At 44.3% G+C, this 12422-nt stretch overlaps 1 protein-coding gene across 5 annotated transcripts in view; it reads left to right on the forward strand.

Moving 5' to 3' along the window:
* The window catches only part of AHCYL1 (adenosylhomocysteinase like 1), a 107263-nt gene that overhangs the window by 69082 nt on the left and 25759 nt on the right, over positions 1–12422 (forward strand). For all 5 annotated transcript variants that reach the window (XM_040424094.1, XM_040424093.1, XM_040424091.1 and 2 more), the window contains exons 8-9: positions 281–397; positions 7469–7532. In XM_040424094.1, the coding sequence (XP_040280028.1) occupies positions 281–397; positions 7469–7532 (181 nt within the window). The remainder of the gene's footprint in view (positions 1–280; positions 398–7468; positions 7533–12422) is intronic.

Consider the following 12422-nt stretch of genomic DNA (forward strand, 5'->3'; position numbering starts at 1 on the left):
GAAGAAATGAACACTTGATGCAAAGTTTCCCACAGTTTACAGCTCTGTGATCAGATTATTGTCCTGGTAACTGAACAAAAAGGGATGGTCCGAAGTGGACAACCTACTCAAACTTCATTTCCAAAAACTCAGAAAGAACTTTTAAAAAGTGCATTCTTGCTGGATCATCCAATTTTTCATGTATCTGTATAATTTCTATTCCTCTTAAATATTGTAAAGAAGATGATGATTTTCCCATACTTTGTACACATTTTACAATATTCTTTATGTATTGTTACAGCCTGTATCAGTTGTCCAAGGCTGGTAAGCTTTGTGTTCCTGCCATGAACGTGAATGACTCTGTCACCAAACAGAAATTTGACAATCTATACTGCTGTCGTGAATCAATACTGGATGGGTAAGGAATTTTTGATGGTCAGTCCAAATGATGTCAATCCAAGTAAATTTCAAGTAACAATCCTAGTATGTGAGGCGTCTTTCACACACATGGCATAGTTCCAGCAGAGAACAGCCTGCCGGAGCTCTCTGGATCCGGCATTGGCAGATGTTACCACGATGGACTGGAGCCCAGCAGACCCCTTGGCTACAATAGGGCCCAGCTGAGATCCAGCTACTACCCGGCAAGTATGCCGGAACTCTGCCAGAACTATGTCGCAAGTGTGAAACTACCCTAACTAGATTTTTTTTTCTTCAAAGTGACATGATATGTACTTAAAGGGTATTCCCATCTCCGACAATGGGGGCTTATCGCTAGGATATGCCCCCCATTGTCTGATAGATGCGGGTCCCACCTCTAAAAGTTGTGAAGGGCGCAGCCGCTCACATTCATCTCTATGGGGCCACCGAAAATAGTCAGCGCCCCTAGAAATTAATGGGAGCGGTGGCCGCGCAAGCATGGTGTGCTCCCATTCTATGTGGAGAGCGCTTGGCGGTGGCCATACCCTGAGAAAATAGCCACCACATTCCTCCCTCCGTTCTCTTGAAATATATCTAGTAGAGCACTTGAATCAATAAATGGGGAGACCTAGGGGAGGACGAGTCCTAGATACTACAGGGAAATTACCCGGTGGGCTGATGCTCAAAGCCCTCCTCATGGCCACCGGTCTGGTACATTAATGCTGGGAACATCTGCAGCTGGCAAAAAAAAGTGCCCTCCTGCATTCAACTGTATTGCCGTCCTCAGGACAGTGGTAGAGTTGACTGCTGTGGTAGGGGCGGAATTATTTTCTGCTGCACTACAGTTTTGCTGGCCCTGCCTACACATATTGGCCCCGCCTTCTGTCAGTTTGGATCCGCCTAAAACATGGGGTCATATTTTTTATTTTATTTTTTCAGGGTCACCTTAACCCCTTAGGGACAAAGCCTTATTTCACCTTAAGGACCAGGGCATTTTTTGCAAATCTGACCAGTGTCACTTTAAGTGCTGATGACTTTAAAACGCTTTGACTTATCCAGGCCATTCTGAGATTTGTTGTTTTTTTTTGTCACATATTGTACTTCATGACACTGGTAAAATGAAGTAAAATTTTTATATATTTTTTTATTTATAAAAAAATACCAAATTTACCAAAAAAAATTAAAAAATTGCAAATTTCAAAGTTTCAGTTTCTCTACTTCTGTAATATATAGTAATACCCCCAAAAATTGTGATGACTTTACATACCCCATATGTCTACTTCATGTTTGAATTATTTTGGGAATGATATTTTATTTTTTGGGAATGTTACAAGGCTTAGAAGTTTAGAAGCAAATCTTGAAATTTTTCAGAAATTTACAAAAACCCAATTTTTAGGGACCTCTACAGGTCTGAAGTCACTTTGCGAGGCTTACATAATAGAAACCACCCAAAAATGACCCCATTCTATAAACTCCACCCCTCAAGGTATTCAAAACTGATTTTACAAACTTCGTTAACCCTTTAGGTGTTGCACAAGAGTTATTGGCAAATGGGGATGAAATTTGAGAATTTCATTTTTTTGCCTAATTTTCCATTTTAACCCATTTTTTCCACTAACAAAGCAAGGGTTAACAGCCAAACAAGACTGTATCTTTATTGCCCTGACTCTGCCGTTTACAGAAACACCCCATATGTGGCCATAAACTACTGTACAGCCACACAGCGGGGCGTAGAGTGAAAGGTGCGCCATTTGGTTTTTGGAAGGCAGATTTTGCTGGACTGGTTTATTTACACCATGTCCCATTTGAAGCCCCCCTGATGCACTCCTAGAGTAGAACCTCCATAAAAGTGACCCCATCTAAGAAACTACACCCCTCAAGGTATTCAAAACTGATTTTACAAACTTTGTTAACCCTTTAGGTGTTGCACAAGATTTAATGGGAAATAAAGATACAATTTCAAAATTTCACTTTTTTGGCAGATTTTCCATTTTTTATATTTTTTTTTCAGTTACAAAGCAAGGGTTAACAGCCAAACAAAACTCATTATTTATGGCCCTGATTCTGTAGTTTACTGAAACACCCCATATGTGGTCGTAAACTGCTGTACTGGCACACGGCAGGGCGCAGAAGGAAAGGCATGCCATACGATTTTTGGAAGGCAGATTTTGCTGGAATGTTTTTTTTGACACCATGTCCCATTTGAAGCCCCCCTGATGCACCCCTAGAGTAGAAACTCCAAAAAAGTGACCCCATTTTAGAAACTACGGGATAGGGTGGCAGTTTTGTTGGTACTAGTTTAGGGTACATATGATTTTTGGTTGCTCTATATTACACTTTTTGTGCGGCAAGGTAACAAGAAATAGCTTTTTTGGCTTCGTTTTTTTTTTTTTGTTATTTACAACATTCATCTGACAGGTTAGATCATGTGGTAATTTTATAGAGCAGGTTGTCACGGACGCGGAGATACCTATTATGTATCCAATTTTTTTTATTTATGTAAGTTTTACACAATGATTTCATTTTTAAAACAAATAAAATGTTTTAGTGTCTCCATAGTCTAAGAGCCATAGTCTAAGAGCCATGGTTTTTTCAGTTTTTGGGTGATTATCTTAAGTAGGGTCTCATTTTTTGCGGGATGAGATGACGGTTTGAATGGCACTATTGGGGTGCATATGACTTTTTGATCGCTTGCTATTACACTTTTTGTGACGTAAGATGACAAAAAATAGCTTTTTTTACACCGTTTTTATTTTTATTTTTTTACGGTGGTCACCTGAGGGGTTAGGTCATGTGATATTTTTATAGAGCCAGTCGATACAGATGCGGTGATACCTAATATGTATACTTTTTTTTTATTTATGTAAGTTTTACACAATGATTTCATTTTTGAAACACAAAAAATCATGTTTTAGTGTTTCCATAGTCTAAGAGCCATAGTTTTTCTCAGTTTTTGGTCGATTATCTTGGGCAGAGTATGATTTTTGCGGGATGAGATGACGGTTTGATTGTTACAATTTTGGCGTACATGCGACTTTTTTGATCACTTTTATTACCTTTTTTGGGAAGTAAGGTGGGCAAAATTTAAATTTCATCATAGTTTTTTATTTTTATGGCGTTCACCGTTCGGGTAAAGTAACATGACCGTTTTATTGATCAGGTCGTTACGGACGCGGCAATACCAAACATGTATAGGGAATTTTATTTTTTTCATTTTTAATCAGTGATAAATGTGTTTTTTGATTTTTTTACTTTTTTTTTCACTTTTTTTTACTTTTTTTTTACCCAGACCCACTTGGTTCTTGAAGATCCAGTGGGTCTGATGTCTGTATAATACAGTACAGTACACTATATAGTGTTTTGTACTGTATTTTACTTACACTTTGTCTGAACAGATCTCTGCCTTTAGCACCGATCTGTTCAGCACCATGGACAGCAGGATGCCTGAAAATGCGTCCTGTTGCCATGGGAACCTTCCCCGTCTGCTCAGTTGTGGCCACAACTGCGCAGACGGGGAAGGGTAAGAAGGGGGGCTGTCTGGGGGCTCTCTCCTTCTCCATCGAGGGGCCGCTGCGCAGCGGTGATCAGAAATACACAGGGCTTACAGGTACGCCCTGTGTCCTTAAGTACCAGGTCATAAGGGCGTACCTGTACGCCCTGTGTCCTGAAGAGGTTAAGTTCCCAGTCCACCCCAGTGGAGATCTCTGGGTCCATGTGAGGTACAGTGCTTGGTCTAGATTTGTTAGAAAGGGATTGTCATGTACTATATGATGTCTGATTTTAATTTTTTACATCAACAATGGTATAACCCCTTTAAAGGGGTTGTCCATCCTTTTAACTTTTTTTGTTCAATACCACCCCCTGGCCAGACCTGTGTAGGAAGCATCCTTACCTGCTCCCTCCTCTTTGTTCTGGCTCCTGCAGTCCACATGTAAGGATGCTTCCCCTCCACAGGTACAGCGGGGTGAACAAAAAAGTGTTAAATGGTTAGGACAACCACTTTAAAAGGGTTATTCCATTATTAAAGTAAAAATGTATGTAAAAATGAAAAACAGACATCAAACAATACATGATAATCCCTTTCTAAGAAAATTATAACTAGCGTTGTACCTTACACGGATATAGAGATCTCCTCATTCATTTCTCAGTGATATGCTAGATTAATTTCATGCTGGCACTTTAGGGGCATGTCCTTTCTGCCGCAGCTCTCTCCCTGTAACTGTCACAGCTTGCAGCGGCAGATCAATCTGTATCACTGCCTTTGCACGGCTGGTGGCAGCTGAAGGATGGAACAGAGCATGTAGCTCAGTAGGTGGACATGCACATTACTATACAGATTAAACACTAGGGGGTGCCATTATAATGAAGTGAAGGGAATATCTCACAACTGGAACTTTTTTGTATCAGAAAGTAAACTAGAAAAGTAATTTGTTTTTCCATTATATTAAACTAACATTTAGGCTAGGGCTACACGACGACATGTGTCGCTCGACATATAGGGTACAACTACACTGCAACATGTGTCGCAGCAATGTCACGCAACATATTTTATAATGCTAGTCTATGGTGTCGCACCGCGACATGCTGCGACAGGACAGTCGCACAGATATCCATCGCAGGGCGACACCATAGACTAGTATTATAAGATATGTTGGATGACACATGTCGTCGTGTAGCCCTAGCCTTAAGGCCTCTTTCACACTACAGTATGTCCATTTCAGTGTTTTGCGTTCCGTTTTTCACGGATCCGTTGTCCCGTTTTTGGGTTCCGTTGTGTCTCCGTTTCCGTTCAGTATGTCCGCAAAAACCTTTCAGTATGGTTTCCGTATGGTTCCCGTATACGGTCCGTTTTTCACGGATCAAAAACGGAAGCCACCTGTATTTGTGCTCAGCCAAACTTTGGCAACAAGAAACACATGGCCACAGTGGGCTGGGCCTAGCATTTGTTAATGACGGATCCGCAAAAAACGGATGACATACGGATGACATACGGATGCCTTCCGTATGCATTCCGTTTTTTTTGCGGACCCATTGACTTTAATGGAGCCACGGACCGTGATTTGCGGACAAACATAGGACATGTTCTATCTTTCCACGGCACGGAAATACTGAAATACTGAAACGGAATGCACACGGAGACACTTCAGTATTTTTTGCTGAACCATTGAAATGAATGGTTCAGTATCTGTTCCGTATACTGAACTCAAAAAACGTCCAGTATACTGAACGCAAAATACTGTAGTGTGAAAGAGGCCTAATGTTGGGACAGCCTTTTTGCTGTCATGTACTTTTATGTCAGTATTCTTGGTTTCTGCTCATTCATTTGGCTGATAGCTCTTACTCCAGGTTTCTCCATTCACATGCACGTTTAGATCAGTTGAGCTTGCATGTGTTGTCAATGAGGAGAGTGAGAGTAAGCTGCGGCCAGACACCTCCCATGGCTACTTACCTCCCCAGAGAACAGAAGGATCAGGTATTTTAAATTCAACATGCCTGATCCTCCTTTACCCAGACATTGTCTGTCAGGGGGTAGTCTGGTGAACCTAGCCTTACTGCTGCCTGAGGCGAAAACTGAAACGGCACCCCCTCCCAATGCCATTTTCTTAACCTAAACCCTTTGGCCCATGGCCCTTCCGCTGCACCCCTCTTGCCCCTACCTGGTGCTGCCTGAGACGATCGTCTCATTGGTGGTGCACCCCTGTTTGGAGGCCCCAATACACATAGGACATGTTCTATTTTTTTGCGGAACGGGAATACGGACATACGGAAACGGAATGCACACAGAGTACCTTTCGTTTTTTTTTTTGCTTTGTCCCCTATCAGGGGCCGGGGTATGGAATAGGTTTTAGGAACCGGGAGATGGAAAAAGATGCTTGGTTGGTCCTCTTACTTGCGGACACATTGAAGTGAATGGTTCCACATACGGTCCGCCAAAAAACGGAACGGACACTGAAAGAAAATAAGTTCGTGTGCATGAGCCCTAATTCATAAGTTTTCTAACTTTTGCACCTATTTTCCAACCTATTTATGTAGGTGTGCCTTATTTTGCTCCTGATTTAGTTGCAAAAACAGGCTAATTTCTACTTAACTCCAGGGCTGGTGTACTTTTCTACGTCTGTTTTGAGTGGTGAGTTGCGCCACATTTTTCCTAAAAAGTCTCCCTTTTACCTTTTTTCAGCTCACCTGTACCACATTTTCATGCGCATACTAATTAGACCAGTCTTAGTAAATATGAACCTGTCGTACTGATAAAGAACCACTAGAGGTCAGACTAAACAGTGTTTTGCTGTGCCAGCAAAGTGAGTTTTTAGCAAATCTCATCCACCCTCTACAGATAATAACCTGCAGTGTGGATTTAAATCAGCAGCATGTGAATTTACGTTGTGGGTTTTTACCCCAGATTTCACCCTCTGCATAGGGTGAAATCCACATTAAATCCTGTGCAGAAGCCACAGCAAATCCGCATTCAACATTTTTCACATTTCATTCTAATATGTGAAATGTATGTGCTGTGCTAACATGAAGCATAGTTTTCAGGAGGATCTAAATAGCTGCTGGCAGTTTTGGTGGTATGTGGTAAATCTCAGTAAGACTAAACACACTTCTTTAGTTTATATACTAATTATATCGGTATGATCAACAAGTAAAAGTCATCTGAGGAACGTCAAACAGCAGAGTCGTGTTTTTTATATTTGCACTGTATGTGTACTGTAGATATTGAGCGGCAAATGTATGGCTTTTCAGGGCTTCTCCAAGTGATACCGACTCTTCACGTGGGCTTAGGAAGTCGGATACAAGATGACTCGTGTTGAGCGAACTTGTGTTTTAAGTTCGGCATCTAAAATTCGGGTTATCGAAGTATCCCGTTATGGATTCCGCTACCACGGACCATAACGGAATTTAGAATCCATAAGGGGATACTTCGATAACCCGAACCCGAACTTTAGACGCCGAAATTAAAACACAAGTTCGCTCAACACTGAAGATGACATCGTTAAACAGATCCACTGTCCTATGGAAAAACATAAACCATGTTCAGTAGTTACTGATCTATTGTATTCTGTTTCTACAGACTGAAAAGAAGCACAGATGTTATGTTTGGTGGAAAGCAGATTGTTGTGTGTGGATATGGAGAGGTGAGTAATGTACAGTATAAGGCGTATTCCAAGAATGATTCAGATATCATGGACTTCCCCACCTGGCACACTCAGATTTTCCGGTCCATAGGTTTATACTTCTCAAGGGTATTTTCCGTGTTTAAACTTTTGATCATCTCAAAACTTTTGGCCAAAAACTTACATTTTAATGCTATTTTTGAAGTTTCATTAAGGCGGACATGAGTGTAAACTTTTTTGCAATTTTTTTTATTCAGTTTGATGCTACTACTTTTACTTGCAGCTAGTTACTAGGCGAAGACCCAGTGCTGCACGTCCTCTCTTTCAGGATTTTTGTAATCTACAAGCTTTTGTAGATGATCTTTAGGCCTCTTTCACACTACAGTATGTCCATTTCAGTGTTTTGCGTTCCGTTTTTCACGGATCCGTTGTCCCGTTTTTGGGTTCCGTTGTGTCTCCGTTTCCGTTCAGTATGTCCGCAAAAACCTTTCAGTATGGTTTCCGTATGGTTCCCGTATACGGTCCGTTTTTCACGGATCAAAAACGGAAGCCACCTGTATTTGTGCTCAGCCAAAGTTTAGCAACAAGAAACACATGGCCACAGTGGGCTGGGCCTAGCATTTGTTAATGACGGATCCGCAAAAAACGGATGACATACGGATGACATACGGATGCCTTCCGTATGCATTCCGTTTTTTTGCGGACCCATTGACTTTAATGGAGCCACGGACCGTGATTTGCGGACAAACATAGGACATGTTCTATCTTTCCACGGCACGGAAATACTGAAATACTGAAACGGAATGCACACGGAGACACTTCAGTATTTTTTGCTGAACCATTGAAATGAATGGTTCAGTATCTGTTCCGTATACTGAACTCAAAAAACGTCCAGTATACTGAACGCAAAATACTGTAGTGTGAAAGAGGCCTTAGTGTGAGAGGCTCTTTTTACAGGCCGATTGTCTGGAATAAGTGTTCATGTGAACATGCAACAAACATGCAAATGCCCAATTGTCGGGTGATGAGATCTTTCATGCAGCAGCAAAAATCGCCACTTTCCAGAAGCACATTGCCCTTTTGTAAACTCTGTAATGATCATTCATCCCCATACAGCAGTGATCATTGCTGCATGTAAAGGAGCTAACAAGCTGATCAGGAATGAATATTCCTCATTCAGTCTGAGAATGAGCCTCTGATTGAATGTTTATTTTCAGTAGCAAAAGGGGTTTTCTCACGTTTAAAGTTAAATTCAGTCCATATCTATAACCAACTTTTGCATGTACAATTATTAAAAAATACTCATATACACAGATATACCAGGAATAATGTAATAATGTTAGTATAGCGCCACCTGCTGTTTCTGTATTGGTCTCCAATCGTGTTAATCCCTTAAAGGGAACCTGTCACCGGGATTTTGTGTATAGAGCTGAGGACATGGGTTGCTAGATGGCCGCTAGCACATCCGCAATACCCAGAATAGTTTTTTTTACACAATAAAAGCACACAGCGCTATGGGGACTGGGTATTGCGGATGTGCTAGCGGCCATCTAGCAACCCATGTCCTCAGCTCTATACACAAAATACTGGTGACAGGTTCTCTTTAAATGTCACAGTCAATAACAATGCATTAATATGGACCAATGCATTATTAATAACATTTAAAAAAATAAACACCCCCCAAAAAAATAATTATAAAACAAAATCTTTGATTATTTTATCTTTTTACAATAGTTCACCATATAAACAAATATTTGGTACTATAACAACTGTCATAACCTGTAGAAATAAGTTAACTTGATGTTTTTATAACCTAGCAAATGGAAGCAAAAGAAAACGCAGAAAAAAATCTTGGCAGAACTGCAGTTTTTTTGTGTTCTCCCTAAAAAAAAAAAAAAAAAAAGCTAAAATTTGGATCCATAAATCATATGTAGCCTAAAATACTACCATTAAAAACTGCTACCTGTCCCACAAAAAAACAACAACACATTGAGATGTCTTAATATAGTGAGATAAAAATGACAAAATTGCAGTTTCTCGCCCAGTTTCCTTGGGGGACACAGAAGACCTTGGGTATAGCTCATCTCCCTAGGAGGCGTGACACTAAGTGAAGACTGTTAAGCCCCTCCTCCACAGCTATACCCTCCGCCTGGAGAGAGAGACTGCCAGTTTGTGCTTAGTGTCCAAGGAGGCAAGACACTCCCTGCTCTGCAGGGCTGTTTTTCTCCTGTTTGGTTTTTAGTTTTGATTTTTACTTTTTTCCCCCACAGAAGGCAAGGTGGATCAGGGCAGCCTAGCTCCCCTACATCCCGCCAGCGCAAGGGTCGCCCGCATGCCAAGTCCCTCTTCCAGCGTCCTGCCACTACGGTGCCAGTAGCTGAAGGGGCGACCCTGGAGCGGACCGAGGGTGAAGACGGCTGTGGTGAGAGATTGGCTTCTCCAGCCCTATGCCTCAACAGCCCCCGGCCGACCGTCGGAACATTCTATCCGGGCCGGTATGTGCCGCTCCGTAGGCCCGGCCGGTACTTTAAATACTGTACGGCCCCGGTCAGCCGGGCGCCGCTAAAAATTTAGGCCCCGGCATTCTATCCGGGTCCCCGGCTCTTCCGGCCCGCGGGGTGGGCACCCGCGGCCGGTATGTGCTGCTCCGTAGGCCCGGCCGGTACTTTAAATACTGTGCGGCCCCGGTCAGCCGGGCGCTGCAAAAAATTTAGGCCACGGCTTCACGGCCTACTAGGCCGCAAAATTCGGGCCTCTGTTGGAGGGGGCTGGAACTTCTCCAGGCGCGAATTCTTCCCGCCTGGAGGTTCCCCCGCCCCCAGAGGATCGCAGTGCCGCCCCCCAGGCCGGATCCCTGTTAACCCTTTGGGTACAGGCCGGCTTCCGATGGGCCTGTATAGCTGGATCTGTGCCCCTGTAGGTGGCTCCCCTTTCTGCCTCAGTGAGGCTGTGTTATATAAAAAAAATAAAAAATATATTAATTAATTATTTATTATATATATGACTTGTGGGCTGCGCAGGACGCTGCAGCCTTATCTCAGAGTGCTGCCTGTATACATGCCCCCCTTCCATAGGCGGCATGGTGTCGCGCTCCCCGGCTGCGGCGCTGCCAAGGTCATTTTCCCCTTCTAGGCGGTTTCTTGCCCTTTCCGCGCTACGGCGCTGGTCAAGTGCATGCGGCCCTTTCTGTAGGCAACATTCGTCACCCTCTCCAGTTATGGTGCCTGCCATGTGCAGGACCCCCGTCCTGGGCGGGATACTGCACTCTCCCTAACTGCGGGTTGGCCTTGTGCATGATCCCCCTTTCATTGGCGGCCTACTGCAGTTTTTCCGGATACAATGCTGGCCATGTGCACGACCCCCTTCCATAGGTGGAACACGGCACTCTCACTGGATTCGCTGCCGGCCATGTGCGTGACCCCCTTCCATAGGCGGAACGCTACACTCTCACTGGATTCGTTGCCGATCATGTGCATGACCCCCTTTCTTAGGCGGAATACTGCACTCTCACCGGATACGGTGCTGGCCATGTGCACGACCCCCTTCCTTAGGCGGAACGCTGCACTCTGGATTCGCTGCCTGCCATAGGCATGACTCCCTTCTGTGGACAGCATTCGGCACTCTCACTGGATTCACTGCCAGCCATGTGCATGACCACCTTCCATAGGCGGTATGATGCACTCTCATTGGATTCACTGCCGGTCTTGGACATGCCTCCTTCCCTGGTGGCGGCATACATACACTCCCTCGGTCGGTGGTTGTTCTCTCGCCGATACATTGTTGGCCATGTGCATGAACCCTATACATGGCGGGGTGCTTGCACTCTCTCTGGATCCGCTGCCGGCCATATGCATGACCCCTCTTCTGTGGGCGGTGTACGCACTCACTGGATTCGCTGCCGGCCATGGGCATGCCTCCTTCAGGTGACATACACACATTCTCACCGACTGATCGCACTCTCCCTGGATGCGATGCTGGCCATGTGCATGACCCCCCCCCCCCCCCTTTTCTGGGCGGCATACTACACTCTCACCGGATACGTTGCTGGCCTTGAGCATGGCCCTCTAACATGGGTGGAACGCTTGCGCTCCCATTGGATACGGTGCTGGCCTTGTGCGTGACCACCCCTCATTCCATGGGCGGAATTTTGCACGCTCACGAGATTCAAGGCTGTCCTTGTATGTGCTGTGCTGGATTTGCACATGTTCCCCCTTCATTAGTGGAGTAGTTACACTCTCACGAAATTTCGGTGTTGGGTGAATTGTTGCACACTCACTTAATGCTAGGATAGCCCTGTGCATGTCCCCCTTTTCACTAGGTGGACCTCCTGCGTTCCTGCTGGATACTGTGTGGCCATGTGCATGGCGCCCTTCTGGGCGAAGTATGGTATGCCCTACTTCTCTGACGTAGGTACGGCCTTGGGCATCACCCCCTTTTTGGGGCGGGCCTTTGCACTCTTGCCCACTGCAGTTTGCCAGGTACATTTCCCCCCTTTCGGGGCGGTCAGTTTGCGTTCCATCGCATACCATACTAGTCTTGTGCATAACTCCTTTTCAGTTTGCACTTCCGTAGATACTGTGGCACTCTGTGACTGGCCCTCTTCGCTGAGTGATAATTTTGCAGTGAGCGGACGTTCTTGTGAATTGTTTGGGCCGTGTATGCCTTCTCGTCCCGTAGGTGGGTTGGCCTTCTCACTGCTTACGGGGCTACTCGTACGTATGCCTCCTTTCCTCCTGCGACATACCTTTTCTCTTGGGAGACGGTGTTTGCAGCAAGCCTTGCACTATTCTCTAAGGAGATCATTCTGTCCACCTGTGTAAGCCTAAGGTGTTGTCCAATAAACAACAGATGAATACCTTTATATTTAAGTAGACGGGCTCTACTGTTCGGTACTGCACCGAGCTGGGTGGT

This window comes from Bufo bufo, chromosome 3, assembly GCF_905171765.1.
Source record: "Bufo bufo chromosome 3, aBufBuf1.1, whole genome shotgun sequence".
Taxonomy (NCBI): Eukaryota; Metazoa; Chordata; class Amphibia; order Anura; family Bufonidae; genus Bufo; species Bufo bufo.